Raw genomic sequence first — 17,998 nt, 5'->3', positions numbered from 1 at the left:
AGAGAATAGTGATAGAAATGTAGCCGTGTTAGTCTGGTGTAGCTGAAACAAAATACAGGACTATGTAGCACTTTAAAGACTTTAAAGACTTAATCTTTAAAGTGCTACATAGTCCTGTATTTTGTTTTAGAAAAGAGAAGACTGAGAGGGGGCATGAAAGTGGTTTTCAACTATTTAAACGGGTGTTACAAGGAGGAGGGAGACAAATTCTTCTCCTCGGCCTCTGAGGACTTAACTTGCAGAAAGGGAGGTTTAGGTTGGAAATAGGAAAAAAATCCTACCTGGAATAAATTGCCCAGGGAAGTTGTGGAATCTCCGTCTCTGGAGATATTGAAGAGCAGGTTGGATAAACACCTATCAGAGATGGTCAGAGACCTATCACGCTTGGTCCTGCCGTGAGGGCAGGGGAACGGACTTGATGACTTCTTAAGATCCCTTCCAGTTCTAGTGGGCTATGAAGCTATGACTCTGATGTTGCTAACAATTTCGCAGACCTTGCAAGACAACCCTAAGCCGAGTAAAGTCAATGGGAAACTTTCCATTGACTTCAACTAGGGTTGCCAGTTTTGGTAGGACGTATTCCTGGAGATTTCATCCTCTGATCTAAGCTTTAATGAAGGATTAATCTGTAATTTCTGGAGCCTCCAGGACAAGGCAGGTGGGTTAGCAACCCTCGCTTCAACAGGTCAGACCCTAACTGCACAGTGGCCTCTCACCACCCTGGGAGGTTTTCCCATCCAACGTACCTTTAGGATGTTCCATTCTCTTGGTATAAATCAACATCCTCTTGCCCTCGCAAAAATCACTCCAATCAAAATCCTCATCCCTCACTTTACACAATACTCCAGCTGCCAGCTAAATACATCCCCCTCCCCTCCGGAATAAATAATAATAATAATTGATTTGTTTGTTTCCTAGTTGAGAGAGACTCAGGAAGCCGGTGAAGAGAGTCCAATGTATTTATTTGAATATTGTCATTGACTTTAAAAAAACCTTGGTGCATTGTGCAACGGGGCCTGATCCAATTGAATTCAGTGCGGGGCGAGGTGTTTTTCCATTGAGACCTGTGGTCATTAGCTTAGGCTGCAAGGGAAGGGAGAAGAGATGCAGCGGATGGATTCCCACCATAGAACATCTGGGCAGGCACAAACTGCTTTGGTTTACGGGCATGAACCCTCAGTGAGAGAGGGCGGCTGTGCCCACAGTGTGCAGTCAGAAGCAGGGGATGCTGAGTAATCACGTTGTTTTGGGTTGCTATGGTGCTTTTCACCCAGCAGATGCAAAGCAGAAAGGCAGCCTTGCTTGACTGATACAACCCAAGACACACGCAAGTAGCTCTTCAGTTGAAATCAGTTTCTTAAAGAATTTTTTTTTTAAAAATCGGGGGAGAGGCGGAGCACAAAACGTCCTGTCCCACTCAAGTCTGCAAACCAGGTTCTCACAAAACACAGCTGGGTTTTGAAAAACCAACCTTTGATGGAAAACTCAACATATTTTTTAACTGAAAATGGTTTTGAAGCCTGAGAAATGTTTGGTTTCAGTTTTTCAATGTGAGTCCAAAACATTTCATCAGGGAAACAGAAAACAATAAAACCAACTGAAAAAGAAAAAGAATTTCCCACGAAAAATAATTGCCATTTTTGACCAATTCTAGTGATCGCACTATTGAATACTGAAGCTATGAGGGCTTGCAGTTTAAAAAGCATGGAAAAAAAACCCAACTTATTTCTCTCAATATTCCCCTTAGAACAGGTCTGTTCTTTCAGTAGTTCCTAGGATACAAACAGAGCAGCGAAAATCGGGTAATGCTAATTTACACCCAAAGCAAAACGGGCACTGAGTTTTATGGCCATTTACACAGCTCCGGATCTGGCCCGTTGAGTTGTTACGTACATGTGTGGTGTACCCATCCATCCATCTATTAGGGATGTAAAATCCCAATTACGCAATTAACCGGTTAAACGTTAGGTTAACTTAACATTTAACCAGCTAAGCGACTAAGCCCGACTGGAGCAACCCATGGGGCTCCCGCTCACAGCCCCATGCAAGGCTGGCTGCCAACTCCACCTGTGGGGCACTGGTTAACCATTACCCGGTAAGCATTACTCGGTAAGGGTGAGGGTTACCGGATACCCATGCACATCCCTACCATCTATGGATCTGCACACAGGAGAGGTCAGAAATGGCGTGAAGTGGTAGAATTCTCTTTGCTCTTCTCCCTCAGAAAGATTCTATTCGCTAATTTCATTGAGCACCTTAAAATGGTGGGTTAGTTAAAGATCAGGACAACAGCAAGCAGGAGAAGAGGAAGGGCAAGTATACAGAGCAAATTCAGGAGGGGGAATTCAGGAGAGCCGTGCACGACGCGGGACCTCGTGGCCTTCAGCGTGCGGTCCCACTGGGTCAGGATGGATTTTCTGGCTCCGTCCCACTTCCCCGGGCCCGTCAGACGAAACTGGTATGGAGTGCATGGGCCAAAGTATACTGCCAGGGCCAGCCTTGGATCCGTCAGGAGCAGCCATGGAAAACTGGGCTTCACTCCTATAGCAGAGGCGAGTTCATCCATGTACGAAATATAATCGGTCTGCAGGGTGTTGCTCTGCCCATACCTACAGTGGGAAGGGAGAAGATACAATAGGTTGTTGAGAACAGGGCACAAGAAAGATGCAGAAACAAAGCCTCTGATGAACGGACACATGGTTAACTCTGCACTTCCCTAGGGTGGAAGAAGGGACAGATACACCACGGAGCAGCTACACTTGCCATGACGTGGGACGCTATCGTTGCACAGAAATCCTGTGGCAAACACATTGAACTCACTGCCGTCTGACTTCTCAGGCCTTGTTTCTACTCACCCGGAGATCAACGCTCCAGAGATCGATCTTCCGGGGTTCGATTTAGTGGGCCTAGCAAGGACCTACTAATCAAACGCTGATGGCGCCATAGTGGACTCCAGTACTCCATGGTGTCAGGAGTAGAAAGAGAGGTTGACGGGAGAATTTGTCCCATTGACCTCCTGAGGTGGGGTTGCCGGAGAAAATTTGATTTAAGGTACGTCGACTCCAGCTACACTAGTCTCATTGCTGGAGTTGTGTCTCTTAAATTGAATTTTTCCCTCAGTGTAGATTTAGTAGGGGCACTATCATGTGTTTGATCTCCATTACTGAGCTGTGAATGGCCAGTCTGACACTGCGGGAGAGTGAACCCTTATACTGGTTAGCAGAAGACGTGCAATGCAGACAATTACAGTGCAGGTTTCTCTCACAAAACCCCCCGTTGACGTGCTTCATCTGAGAGCTGGCGGGCCCGTAGTAAGGGTGGGAAGGTGTTTTGTTCTTATCCTCTGCTGCTCTGCAGCTGGGTCCCTAAAGTGGTCAGTGTAACTGGCTTAGTGGAGGGGGTTCGGTGTCCGATCAGTGAAGAGGTAGAGCAAAAGAGACAGGACGTGATGTTAGCCTTCCTCGTGTGCTCCTGAGAACTTCATCCTGCACGTACCATTTGAGCTTTTTCCCCATTTTTTCGTCAATATCTTCCATCATGTCAGACACGGGGGGAAGTTTACACAGCCCTAGAAAAGAACAGATCTATAGTTTATTCCTAAGTAAGAAGATACTCTTCCATCCCCTCACCCATCCTCTCAATTAGGTTGTGTTTCCACTGATGTGCAATTTATAGGATGAGGAGGTATAGCGAATCCCAAGAGGCTGGTAGGTACATAAATCTATGACCTGCTTCTTTTTTCAGACCTAGCTTGAATCTGCAAGGAACTATAGGTTGCACAGCCATGCTAGTTCCCACGCGCAAGCTCTTCTCCAAGAGTTTCCCCCTTGTACCAAATTTCCTTTCACCCACCCTTAAACACTCGCACAGCCCAACGAGACTGGAGATCGGACGTTGGGATAATTGCACCAAGGGACTGGACCAGGCCGATGACAACCAAGGTTGGCTTCTCCAGTCGAGGAGGAAGGATGCCCTTGTACAAGGTGACCTCGTTGTCTCTGCATTTGATGATGGAGTCGTCTTTCATGAAGGGGTAGGAGTAGCTATAGCCCGTCGCAAAGATGACAGCATCGATGTTTTCCTGCACAGTCCCGTCCTGAAAGATAGCGGAGGTTTCCGTGAATTCCTTCACGTTGGGTTTCACCACCACCGTTCCACAGGTGATGCGGCTTGGGAGGTCGTCGTTGAAGACCGGCTCCTTACGGCTGGTTCTGTGACGACAGAAAAACACATGAGGCCTGGGGTATAAAGTGCTGCCTGTCTCCAGTCCGTTCAAAATGGACTTCGTTGGGGGGCTGACGTCCCTACCTACCCATGGGGCATCTCTGAGGGACGTTAACCCTTGAACTAGCTACTAACGGGAGTGATGGGTTTTGTTCGTTTCTTTTAGGCCAAGAGGTGGACGTGTCGGTCCCAGGATATTAGAGAGACAAGGTAGGGGAGGTAAAATCCTTTATTGCGTCAACTTCGGCTGGTGGCTTTCGAGCTACTCAGGGCTCTTCTGTGTAAATTCAAAAGCTGGTCTCTCTCTCTCTAACGGTCTTTCCAATAAGAGACACTGCCTTCCCTACCTGCTTAAGGAAGGCACTGCTGGGCCAGACTTAGCCCTGCTAGTTTGGGGTCCTGTCTCCAACAGCGATGCAAAAGAGCATAACAAAATAGTATAATCCTGACCACGGATGGGTGAGACGTACAGAGGGTTCCTTTCCTTCTTAAGGATCCTGAACAGGAGATTTCATTCCCTTACCCTGCCTTGGTATTTTTAAGCTAACCTGCGATCGGACCTTTTGATGGGGGAGGGGAAGGGGACAACTGGTCTGGGGCCCATGTGGTGCGCTCAGGGCAGCTCTGAGGGCTGGGAGAGGCAGTATGGTGTCCCCTGGGTGGTGCTGAGGGCTGGCTGTCCTTGGCCCCGCCCCTTCCATCCAAGGCCACACCCCTTCCCGGACCCCTCTGCCTACTAAAACCTGCTACCCGAGGAGAAGAAAGTATATCGATGCCTTTTCAAAGGTGCGCAAGGCACTGGCTTCCTCCTCAAAGTGTCTGCCGGGCGAGTGGCAGGAAATTACCTGTCCAGAGGCACCAGGCCGTAGTTCTCGTGTTTAAACCGGCTGTTCATCCGCCGCACGTACAGCCAGTCGCTGAGGGAGCTGGGAAGGACGTCCCGGAGGAAGGTTTCAAAGCGCGTCACAACCAGCATGTCCCAGGGGTAGCCGTCGTCCCAAACGCGACTCATCACCCAGGAGCCGCTTCTGGAGCTGAGGTAAACCTACCCCACAAAATGGGCAAAGCAGGGGGTGGCCATTACCACTCTAGAGAGGCAGCTGAGGGTAGAGGCCTTTCTAAATAGCAGGCCTGATTCATCGCTACGGTTTTACACCAGCGTCACCTCAGTGACTTCACTGCACTCGCGTGGGGGTGGCACTGGCGGAGAGCCGTGGTGAAACAGGCCCACTTTGCGTTCCTCCAGCTCCACCCCAGTAGTGGCGGGAAGACACGTCGCGAAGTAGCATACGTTAGCGGGGGGCGCGTGACACCGACAATGCTACATGCTTGGCCTGCTCTTGGTTTTGCTCTGTGCAGTGTACCGTAGAATCGTAGAACGCTAGAACCGGAAGGGACCTTGAGAGGTCATCGAGTCCAGTCCCCTGCCCTCATCGCAGGACCAACCACCATCTAGACCAGCGGTTCTCAACCATGGGCCGAAAGAACTGGGTTTGTGTCATTTGCGAAAGATAAGACTGAGGCCAGGGGCCACACCCTACCTCTGGGGGCCACATGGGAAAAAACGGAACATTAGATACATTATTTACCGTTTTTTCCAACTAACAGCAGCTATGAGGGGGGCCACAGAGGTAAACGAGGCTCAGAAGGGGGCCATGAGCAAAAAAAGGTTGAGAAACACTGATCTAGACCAACCCTGACAAATGTTTGTCTAAACTGCTCTTAAATATCTCCAGAGATGGAGATTCCACAACCTCCCTGGGCAATTTATTCCAGGGTTTCACCACCCTGACAGGAAGTTTTTCCTAATGTCCAACCTCAACCTCCCTTGCTGCAGTTGAGGCCCATTGCTTCTTGTCCTATCATCAGAGGTCAAAGAGAACAATTTTTCTCCCACCTCCTTGTAACACCCTTTTAGGTACATGAAAACTGCTATGTCTCCTCTCAGTCTTCTCTTTTGCAAACTACACAAGCCCAGTTCTTTCAGTCTTCCCTTATAGCTCATGTTTTCTAGATTTTTAATCAGTTTTGTAGCTCTTCTCTGGACCTTCTCCCATTTCTCCACATCTTTCCTGAAATGTGGTGCCCAGAATTGGACACAAGACTCCAACTGAGGCCTAATCAGTGCAGGTACAGTGGAAGAAAGACTTCTCATGTCTTGCTCACAACACTCCTGTTAATACAGCTCAGAACGATGTTTGCTTTTTTTGCAACAGCGTCGCACCTTTGTCTCGTGTTTAGATTGTGGTGCACGGTGACCCCTAGATCCCTTTCTACCATATTTCTCCACCACGTAACCATTCCAGGTGTACCTGTGAGGCTATGTGACTCAGCTCCACCGCGATGTCCGAGCCGGAGTTGCCCAAGCCAATCACAAGCACTCTCTTCCCCTTGAATTGTTCCGGCTCCTTGTAGTCCCGGCTGTGGAAGTAGCTACCTTTAAACTTGCTTAGCCCTGAGAGAAAAAAGTGGAAAGTAAAATGAGTTCATCTGGCGATTCAAGAGGGGAGGTTTTGCCCCCTGGTGGCACGTCTCCTTTGCCATACGTTTGTGGAGTTCGGCATTTATTCCCTCTGCTTTCTGCAGCAGATTTGCCCATTTCACAACGCAAGGAAAATTGTTCAAGCTGCTTCTAGAATCTGATCATTCCAGGGGGTTCTTTTTACCTCAGGAAACGCTGAAGGCGCGGAAGCAGGAGATAGTGCGGGGTTGTGCGCCCAGCTCTTCTGCTTTGTCTAGTTTTTCTAGTTTTTTGAAGTCCCGAGGCACCTGCAGAAGGCATGGTGGGCGACCCGCAGCTATGAAAACCCGACTCGTGACTTCTCTGGGATTCAGTCTTCCAGCTGTCAAATTGTGCGTGCAGAGGCCAAATTCATGGACACCAGTAAAGAATTTGGAGATGCTTGGACGTAGATGCAAAATAGCATCCTTTGCACCAGGCCTAATGGTTCTGCCTTGGTATTTGGGAGCCACGTTATGAATTCACAGTACTTTAATGAAACTGCAGATAACACAAGCCCTCTCAGGTCACTGAGAGCAGAAACTCGCCTTGAATATTTTGCTGACCTTTTTGCTAAGACTCAAGGCGAGAGAACACTTGCTCGCATAAACCAAAAAAAAAAAAAAAAAAAATAGGCATTTGAAAATTGGCCTCCGTCATTTGAGAGAATTGGGATTGTTAACACAAACAAAGGGCAGAGCAAAATCCCCAGAAACAACCTCTCCTCGTTGTTGTGAGGAGATTGGCGGGCTATTACCACGGCACAGGATCAAATAGTAAAATTGAATGACTACACCATTGCATAACGTTTCTCTTAACAAAAAGCTAGTGTTTATATCGTTGCTAACATTGTATTTGATGGTTATACGGCCGTGATATTTATTACTGCGTATTGTTCTGAACTAAACAGTGAAGAAAGTTTGGCAAGTTTGTAAAGCTAGAATTAGAACAAGTTGAAAGAACGCTTATTTTTGTGGTAGACAAGGTGGGGGAGGTGATATCTTTTATAGGAACAACTTCTGCTGGTGAGAGAGACAAGCTTTTGGGCCACACAGAGGTGTCAAGTCCGGGTGGCTTGGAAGCGTGTCTTTTACACCAGAAATCGGTCCAATAAAAGATACGCCCCCAGCCCACCATTAGGGTGGGGATACGGTGCAGATACTGCCTCTCATATATCTTGGGACAACAATGCTGCATACAGCATGTGTGTGTGTGACACGTTAAAAGCCTGTCCCACCATTTTCTGCACTCTTGATTTGAAGTGCCTGTGAAAGACGAGAAACTGAAATGATTTCATTTACAAAAAAATCATTTTTAGTACAACGTGTCACATTGGGATGACGTTTTCAAAAATTGATTTTTTTTTTGTAGTTTCTGGTTTTTCCCATTTAAAAACTGCCCCAGTGTGCTGATGAAAATGCGCTACACACACACACACACACACACACACACACACACCCACCCACCCACCCACCCCTCACCTGGGAAGCTATCCACTGGGAAATGTGGATATACATGATGCCCCGAGCAAACCATAACCGCATCAAAGACAGCTGACTCCTCCTTCCCATCCCGTTTGGTAAGAACCTCCCACTGGCCGGTGACAGAGAAATCGGGGCGTTTTTGAATGCTGATGACCATCGTCTGAAAAGAAACAAGCACGCGAGTCGGTTTGCTTTCCTCGGCACACAGTTCTGCAGGCTAAGAGCTTTGGAAGTGTCCTCCGTCTTCGGGTCCAACCCCACCAATTCACAGCACGAACCCTGGGATGTGGGGACACAGGAGTAGAAGCTGGGAAGGGGTTGGCTGGGGGATGCCATGCAGATGCCTGGGGCACCAGAAAATGTGGGGCAATTTGGTACCCGACGTTTCATGGTGCCCTAGGCAACGGCGTAGTCTGCATATTGGTAGGGACGGCCCTATGGGTCCCTCAGAATTCACAGTAGAGAACGGGGTGAAATTTTGGCTCCACTGAAGTCCACAGGAATTTGGCCCTTGACTTTACTGGGGCCACGATTTCATGCTGGGGTACAGGCATCAGAGCTAGCGAGCTGGCTTTGATGCCCAATCACAACGTGCCGAATTATTTTGATTCTTCTTTGCAATGCCTTGCCACAATGGAAGCCGGTTCCAGAGATGTGTTTTCAGGGAGGTACCGTTCTTCGATGGAAGGCGCCTTGGGGCAGGCAGGGACTGTCTCTCTGTTCTGTGTTTCTACAGGGCCTTGCACAGTGGGCTCATGGGTCATGCCAGGTGCTATTGTAGGAAAGATAAATAAAAATCATCCCCTTTGAGCTAGGCGATTCCTTCAATTAACGCTCCTGGCAAATTTCAGCCCGTGGATGGGTTACACCTGACCACTTCTTTGCTGGTTCCTAATTCCCAGTTCTTGTTGTATGATGTCACATGAGCCACATGGGACTGTTCTGATTGGATGATTGAAACGCTTATTTTAGAACCAGGAGGAAGGCTTAACTCATATTTAAATCCCGGTGCATCTCCTGTCAAGTAGGACAAGACCAAAACATGGTGTGAATAGAAGACAGACTCCGGGGGGTTGCTTTGAGCTGTGTGATGTGACCTATTTGCCGTTGTGAATTACCCACAGATTGATGGCGACGTTTGTTGGTTTCTCGGAATGAGTCAGTTACCGTCTGATTGAGACCATTTAATTATAGAATACTAGGACTGGAAGGGACCTCGAGAGTCATCGAGTCCAGTCCCCTGCCCTCATGGCAGGAACAAATACTGTCTAGACCATCCCTGATAGACATTTATCTAACCTGCTCTTCAATATCTCCAGAGATGGGGATTCCACAACCTCCCTGGGCAATTTATTCCAGTGTTTGACCACCCTGACAGTTAGGAACTTTTTCCTAATGTCCAACCTAAACCTCCCTTGCTGCAGTTTAAGCCCATTGCTTCCTGTTCTATCCTCAGAGGCCAAGATGAACAAATTTTCTCCCTCCTTCTTATGACACCCTTTTAGCTACCTGAAAACTGCTATTATGTCCCCCCTCGATCTTCTCTTTTCTAAACTAAACAAGCCCAATTCTTTCAGCCTTCCCTCACAGCTCGTGTTCTCTAGACCTTTAATCATTCTCGTTGCTCTTCTCTGGACCCTCTCCAATTTCTCCACATCCCTCTTGAAATGTGGTGCCCGGAACTGGACACAATACTCCAACTAAGGCCTAACCAGCGCAGAGTAGAGCGGAAGAATGACTTCTCATGTCTTGCTCACAACACACCTGTTAATGCAGCCCAAAATCATGTTTGCTTTTTTTGCTCTTTTTTTTAAGATGAGGCTAGCGGGGATAGAACTCCCTTCAACAACCTTCGCTGTCAAAGGAATAAGGGGCTGAGAGTGAGTTACTCCACTAGGAAACAGGAAGTAGATGACAGGAAGTAGGTAGAGCTCCGCCCCTCGCCTTTGCAGCTCTAAGTCTTACCTTGAACTTTATGTATTTTAAAAGATCGAAGTGCTTGGCAAACATCCTGATGTACTCTTGGACCTTCGAATTGTGCATGTAATTTGGAAAGTCGTCAGGGAACGGGAAGTCTGGGAAACACATCATTTCTTTGCAGGAGTTGGTGAACACGGAGCGGTAAATGCTGGCTCTGCCTTCTTCTGCGTGTTCCTGCAGAGAGCAACAATGTCAATTCACCAACCAGCACCGACCTCCGCCCAGAAGGGGGCCGCCGGACCGGCTGTGGCATGGTGGAGGTTCCCTCGCTAAAGGAGTAGCCCTAATCCACTCACCTGGGAGGCTCCGTTCAGGATTCACGTGGGTAGAAAGCGAGACGCGGGAGTTGATGCTGAACTACATGGAGATGCCCTTGTAGCCCGTGCTCAGTGGGCATCCGGTCTTCTCTCAGTCGGGGCCAGTCTGATAGGGCTTTTCAGCGCCAGCTATGGACACATAGCGGAGCGCTCCGTGGTTGGAACACCAGCGCGCCAGCAGAGACAGCGACCATCCCACAGTAGCAGAGAAATACGCGGCAAGAAGAAGGTTCCATTCCTGCCTCTGCCGAAGCCCAGGTCTACACTCCCATGGACTTCGATGGGAAGAGGATCAGGTTCCTTAGCCCCCATTCCACCCTTTCGCACATTTGGCTGAAGAGGGATGGACTTGAGTAGGTGCTTCAAATTGAAGCAGCTGCTTAAGTCCCAACTTCAATGGGATTACAGTTAAGTGTGCGTTTCAGAGCTCTCCAGAATCAGGGCCCGTGTTTTTTACCACGTGGCTACTGAGGACAGAACTCGCCAGTTAAATCCAGCTAAGGAGGGACAAACGTTTGGGACAAAAATAAATCCGGCCAAGAACGGGGATTTCATTCAACACGATAGCTGTACAAAAGAACCGCTGCCTTCTCCAACTGTTATCCTTTCCTAGTGCCTACTAGAGCTGGGAAGAAACTTCTAATCAATCCTCTTTAAAATTAAAATTAGGAGCAAGTGTGGTCTTCAGCAGAGTTTCCCGAACTTTTTTGGCTTACACGGTCCTGAAATTTTGGCGGCACCCTTAAAATATTGTGATTTTTAATTCACTAGGTACCCAAACTAGACAAAGTTTTGGGATTCTATTTTTAATTCTTGCATATTCCTTATAAACTTTTGTTTTCCCTCCGAGAAAAGTTTCAGAAAATGAGTAACAAAGTAACAGGGGCATACAACTGCCATTAATATTTTTGGGGTGCCCCGGACCCATCGCGCGGAGCCCCAGGGTTCCAAGGAGCACATTTTGGGGAAGGCCGTACTAGAGGTTAGAGGAGGTGGCCAAGAACCAGGATTTGAAATAAATTCCTCAGCTCTGCCACAGATCTGCTGTGGGACTTTGGGAAAGTCACTTGTTGCTGAGTGAGATAAGGCCATGATGCCATTTGGCCATGTCTAAAAGGGAGATAATGTGACATTAATTACGATCACCCCGAGATCCTCCGATGAAAGGTGCTAAACAGATCAGCATACTCAACGCCGCCTCCATTTCCCTGCCGAAACCACCATCCAGGACTTCAGGGGTATGTCTTCACTGCAACACTATATCGAAATAATTAGCTCTATTCCAAAATAACTTAGCCCGTGTCTACGCAGCAGGCAGTTATTTTGAAATAATGTCAAAATACTGTCAAGCTGGAGGTCTTCTTACTCCGACTCCTGTAACCCTCATTGCACGAGGAGTAAGGCAAGTCGGAGGAAGAGTGTTCTGTTTCGAAATAAGTGCTGTGTAGACACTCCCTGTTTCGAAATACGCTACGCAATTGACGTAGCTCAATTTGCATCACTTATTTCAAGTTAAGCCCTACTGGGTAGATGCACCCCAGGAGAGCTGTGGTTTCTTTGCTGCAGAGATCTGCTAACAAAAAAAGCAAAAACAAAACAAAAAACCAATGCTCAGCGCTCCCTTCCACTGCTCCACCAGGGTCCACCTCCGTGTCTACCTGTATGTCAGAGTTTTGCACAATCCCCCTCCTTCTTTGCATCCCCCCCATGCCTCGCTCAATCTCTCTGTGCTCCTCTGAAGGCCCCTCCCTGTCCCTATTTAAAGACCCTACTGTGCTACCACTGATAAGTCTGACCAATGCACATACAGGTTTTGCCATATTGTTCCCCTCTCCAACCTCCCATCCTGCCTTTTGTCCTGTCTTAAAGGTCTGCAAGGCACCTAGAGTATTCCCGGTGCTACCCCAAACAACAGCAGTGTGCAGATTTGCCCTTGCTGGGAGCTCACATGACACAACCACATACGAGTCTTGGTTGTGATCCGAGGCAGGATGTGAGCTCAATGCCTTAATCGCCCTCCCTTTAAGTAAGAATATGAAATTTCTGCATGTGGAAAATGCAGAGAACCGTGTCGTTATCTGGCTGTCTGCTAGTGAAATGCAAAGGGTGAATGGGATCCTATTGAAATCAGTGCCAAAAATCCGATAGTGGGACCAGGATGTGGCTGGACTTAGTTGGGATGGTGCAAGGGGAACTAGCTTGGAGCAATAGTATGGCACTTAGAAAAAAGAGCTGGACAAAACACCCTGACCGACCTATTTTATTGTGGACGAAGCTCCCGGGGGGAAGAGGCACATCTGGATTTGCTGACTGTCTTCACTGGGAAGGCAACGATTAAAGAAAACAGCTAGTTGGGATGGTGCAAGGGGAACTAGCTTGGAGCAATAGTATGGCACTTAGAAAAAAGAGCTGGACAAAACACCCTGACCGACCTATTTTATTGTGGACGAAGCTCCCGGGGGGAAGAGGCACATCTGGATTTGCTGACTGTCTTCACTGGGAAGGCAACGATTAAAGAAAACAGCTACATGTTACAAAAAATAAACAGCCTTCAACACAGCTTGAGTTCCAGTTTTGTCTCTTCCGTTCACCAGGGGAGGGATGGGTTCCAAAGACAGTGCTCCAGCCCAAGCCAGAACATCGATGTGGCTACTTCTAGTACTGTAGTTGAAGCTGTGAAATTCGCTGCAGTGGGTTTATTTTTCATGGTGTAGGCATACCCAGAGACAGCGAATAGCTGAAGATCATACTGAAACATACTGCAGGGCAAGCAGCAATCTCCTGGGACATTGAAAATTTGCGCAAGGCATTGAGAAATAAAATGAGTGGAAAGAATCTGGCATTGGCAAGATGAGGTTCAGTAGATAGCTCTTCCCTTGACATTTCGGAGGTCACATTAATTTGATCGATAGTTGGGAAGTTGCCAGTGACCTATGGGTTAAAGTAGCTGGTTGCCAATTCATGCAGATTATGTAAAGTTACCTGATATGGGTGCATTTGTACTCGTGCTCTGCAAATGGGAATATGAGGTAAGAAGGGTTATGCAATGGAAACAGAACAAAACGCAGCTCCCAATTAAGAGGCAACAATGGGCAAGAGAGGGCCATGTGAACCTTTGTCAAGGGCAGGATTTCGCCTGCAAACACAAGTATCGTTACCAGGTGAGAGAGGAAACTTTAGAAACATCCAGGATTTGTTCTGCTTTTAGCCACCACACTCAGTCTAACCGATTGAAGAAATACAGGAACTCCCTTCTCCCTGCTGTTTTGTCTCAGGTGCAAACACATTCAAGACTTTTTGTACGGCCATTTGGTGAGAGGCAGAGAAACCACAGCCCCGTTGTTTAAACACAAGGTCACTTTCAGCAAGCTGGGACAAGCGATGGCCGGGAGAACTCCATGGGGCATCTCGAGATGTCTGGGCAGACTTCTGTGCAGTGCGGGGAGAGGAGCCAGAGACATAGGGAAAGGGAGGAGAGAGGTCCTGGTGGGCCAATATAGGCAATCGTAATCCAGGAGCTCTGAAATGCTTCCCGTTCCATGCTCCGGGCCAGTTAGGCAGAACAGCAGGGCTCAATGCGAGGATGAGAAGCTCATGTTGGAAGGAAGGATTTAGGCATCTTAGGAACTGGCGAACCTTTCAGGAAAGTAGGTGGCTGTTCAAGGAACCGAATTGCGACATGTAAAATTAAAAGGATCGTAGAGGAGATTTTAAACAAAGGGCTGGGGGGAAAGCCAACAAGTGCGGAGATGCTTGTGGTTTAGACTGACACATCTCTTACAAGAGGATTTATTAAAAGGGATTCTCTAGATCTTATTGAAGAGGAAGGGATAGAAGTTGATACAGTACAGGCGAGCACTGACGAGAAACAGTCAAATGGAAAAGAGTCCAGATGAATTACCTCCCGTGGAGGCACACAACTAAGTACTGACGGGTTTTAGAAGTACTTGCATACAAAAGTTAGAACTTGAATTCCTGGTCTTCAATGAGGATCTTATATTATTTTAGAAACGTGTGTCTGAGAGTCTGTTTGTTCAAGAACTCCCCCTAGACGCTAAGAGCAAGGGACACCAAACTGGGTAGGCAGTTTCCTTTAATCATAACTTAAAGCAAGGACAGGGGTTTGGTTGTGCCAGGACAAGGGGATGTGCCTGGAATTCGATTGTTTCTCATAAAATGGAAAGGGAGGGGTCTGGTAGGAGGGACTGTTATACTGCAGAATGACCACAGGGGGCAGCCAGGACACCGGGACAGCTCTATTCAGCCAGCAGGGGTGGAGAAAGGGACAGCTATCTAATGTCTTCCCTGCAGGTTTAAAATACTTCTTCCCACAGAAATCAAGGGGCCACGGAAATCCAGGGGGCGCTGTCTGCCACCCCAGATATGGTGTAAGATGGGGAACATTCCCTCCCCTGGCCTCTTCCTCCCACTTTTGGGACCGGCTCTGATCTCTGCTCCTGCCCAAGCAACCTCCCCTTCAGCTCTGTGTTGCCACGCCGCAGGGCTCGTGGAAGCAACGAGAGGCAGGGCTGGAGGAGCAGGAAGCCAGGCCTGCAGGCCACGCGTGGCATCTGGCAGGGGTGTGGGAACAGCGTTCCCTGAGCCCAGGATGGGGAAAGGTTGATTTCCCTCTTCAGCTCCCTCCACTCCGGCTGCCTCAGACTCCTGGTGGAGCCTGCCTTAGCCCCACTGTGCCACTGGCCGGACTTCTCACGGCCCCCTCCATGGTGCTGCCTGGAGCCTCCACGGTCCCTCTTCAACTGGCGGGTCACGCCTGACAACCCTCTCCAAGTGAAACATGAGACACAGGCAGGAGGAAAGGGCCGGGGGGCTGGAGCCATGGAAGAGAGGCTGGGAGATACCAACATGGCACCATTTCCTCCAGTCTGCCCCCAGGTGGGTCCTGGCTGCCCCAGCACGTGGAGCAGCCAGAGTAGGTGGCCACACAGCCTTGGCCTGTCCAGCACCAGTTTGGAACAGACAGACACTGGCTGGAGAACATAAAAACGGCCAGTCTGGGTCAGATCAAAGGTCCCTCTAGCCCAGGGTCCAGTCTGCCGACAGTGGCCAATGCCAGGTGTGCCAGAGGGAGAGAACATAACAGGTAATCCTCATCTGATCCCTCCTCTGACTCCCATTTCCAGACAAACGGAGGCTAGGAACACCATTCCTACCCATCCTGGCTAATAGCCACTGATGGACCTAACCTCCATGCATCTATCTAGCTCTTTTTTGAATCCTGTTTAAGTCTTGGCCTTCACCACATCCTCTGGCGAGGAGTTCCACAGGTTAACTGTGCGCGGAGTGAAGAAAAACGTCCTTTTGTCTGTTTTAGAGACCAAATGTCATCTTATAAGACCATTGGGAAGCTCTGGGTGCCGGATGTGCAGGGCCCTAGGAGGGGGTTAATGATCAAAGGTCCCCTGGCAGTTGTTTGTGAGCACACTGGACAGGGAGGGAACGACTCTCCCTTGGGCAGAGCAGACCTGCCAGTTTGGCGTTTGGCCAGGCCGTTGGGGCTAAGGCCCAGCGTCCCACAAACAAGCCCCTGTCACGGCTCACGAGTGATGCTGTTGGCGACCACCTCCTCCCCAAGCCTGCTCAACGCACACGCAGGAGGGGACGTGGGGGGCTACTGAAAAGTTCTTTCCCTTCGGGGTGGAGGAACCCCGCAAGGAGCGGAGCTTTCGGGGCTAGGGGGAAGCAAACCCAAACTCGTTCCCTGCACGCCGGCCGGCCGGAGCACAAAGCCCCAGAAGGACCGGGCGTGGCGGCCCCTTCCCTGCCCAAGGAGACGCGTCCGAGCGGAGTCTGCGGGGCTGCGACATGGCAGGCCCCAGAACGAGCACTCAGCCTCGCTGTTAAGAGCCCCAGACCGGACCGAGCGTTTGCTTTCTTGTTAGGACGGCCTATTAGCTCAAGCGGTGAAATGTCAACACAAGCCCCCAGAGGGGAGGGGGTGTGTGTCTATTTCTGGCTGTTTAATAGAATTACAGACTCCTAGGACTGGAAGGGACCTCGAGAGGGCATCAAGTCCAGTCCCCTGCCCTCATGGCCGGACCGAGCACCGTCTAGACCATCCCTGATAGGCGTCTAGCAGCCTGCTCTTACATATCTCCAGCGATGGAGATTCCACAACCTCCCCAGGCAATTTATTCCAGTGCTTAATAGAATCATAGAACACTAGGACTCAAGAGGCCATCAAGTCACGCTGGAGGGATTTGAACCCGCAACCTTTGAATGACTTCTCCTACCCACCCCCGGGAACAGTTCCCAGAAGTCCAACATGCCCGTCCATTGCGCCACAAAGCCCCCGTTCTAACACCGCGGCCCCTTGGGATGAGCACGGAGGAATTGGTACAGGCACCTGCGGCCTGATTTGCCGTGATCTGCGCTAAACAATCATCAGGCGCATGTCCTGACGAGCTCACCCGTCTATCGGCGCTGGGGAAAGGAAGGCGCCAGGCCGGGCGTGTGCGGAACGGAGCGACGGCCAGGCCGCCACCAGACTGTTTCCTCCTCGGCCAACGCGCTGCCCGCTTACCGTGAATTTCCAGAGCCCCCCGATGTCGTCGCTCCTCTCGAAGCAGGTGGGCTCCAGCCCTTCGTCCAGGCAGCCCTTGATGGAGGCCAGCCCGCTCACGCCGGCCCCAATGATCGCCACTTTGTGCACCATGGCCGCCTACGGCAAAAAAGGACCAGAGCTCTTCAGGGCACGGAGCTGCCGGTGAGCAGCGACCTCGGCTTTTCCGCAGGCCGGCTGAGAACCTCGCAAGAGAGGATGAGGCCAAATTATGACGCGAAACCTCACGCCCCAGGCCTGCTCTCCCTCCAGCGTAGCCTGTTCCCACTCGGGGCTGCGAAACAGCCAGCGGCAAGAAGGGAGGGAGGCGAGCGGCTGGATTGCCCAAGACCTGCCGGACTGTGAACCTCAGCACTGTTGGCTGTCGCCTCCACGCTTCGGTTTCACAAGCATGTCGCCAGTTCTCTCTCCTCAGCCTCCCCTAAGCGCCAGCCCGCTTGCCCCGTTACCTTTGCTCCGTCTCTTCTCCCGCCCGGTCCCAGAGGCTGGCGCGTGGGCTTCAGGCAGGCGGGGAGGAAGCAAAATGCTTTGCCGTGCACGTATTTTATTTTGAGGCCAGCAGCTGAAAGGTGGGAGGAGTCTCCCTTAAAGAGGAATCCCCGTTGCCATGCCGTCCCCTGGCAGGCGGGTTGCGCGGCGTCTGTACGAGTGGCGCTGGCGGGTTTGCTCCTCGGCGTGGTGGAGTGGAAGGTGTGAAGGAGCTGGGAGATTTGCCGCTACCGGGAATACGTTGTGTGGGACAAGCACCGAGGGTCATTGGCCAGTCGTGACCAAAACGGGTTCCTGCGCAGAGCTTGCATGACTGAGCCATTCCCCACTTGGCTCGGCTGCCCCTTTCCAGCGCCACCAAGAAGCCACAGATCCTGGCCACAGGCTACGGCCGGGAGGAGAAGGCCAGGGAGCGCGGAGG

General features: G+C 50.0%; 1 protein-coding gene across 2 annotated transcripts; it reads right to left on the bottom strand.

Moving 5' to 3' along the window:
- Positions 1-945: 945 nt before the first annotated feature.
- On the bottom strand, positions 946-17,909 carry LOC142818180 (flavin-containing monooxygenase 3-like). 2 transcript variants are annotated; one of them, XM_075937042.1, is made up of 9 exons: positions 17,538-17,909; positions 17,050-17,187; positions 10,174-10,362; positions 8,206-8,368; positions 6,537-6,679; positions 5,070-5,269; positions 3,853-4,211; positions 3,496-3,568; positions 946-2,609 (listed from the first exon to the last, which is right to left on the bottom strand). In XM_075937042.1, exons 2-9 carry the CDS (start codon positions 17,179-17,181, stop codon positions 2,270-2,272), a joined length of 1,599 nt encoding a protein of 532 aa, XP_075793157.1. In that variant the 5' UTR covers positions 17,182-17,187; positions 17,538-17,909; the 3' UTR covers positions 946-2,269. The 2 variants fall into 2 exon arrangements, with proteins under 2 accessions (XP_075793157.1, XP_075793158.1); XM_075937043.1 differs by lacking the exon at positions 17,538-17,909 and having other exon boundaries at positions 17,050-17,299.
- Positions 17,910-17,998: the final 89 nt, after the last annotated feature.

This window comes from Pelodiscus sinensis, chromosome 9, assembly GCF_049634645.1.
Source record: "Pelodiscus sinensis isolate JC-2024 chromosome 9, ASM4963464v1, whole genome shotgun sequence".
In the NCBI taxonomy this organism is placed as follows: Eukaryota; Metazoa; Chordata; order Testudines; family Trionychidae; genus Pelodiscus; species Pelodiscus sinensis.
The sequence above is the reverse complement of the archived record's forward strand: the minus strand, read 5'-3'. Positions and strand labels throughout refer to the sequence as shown.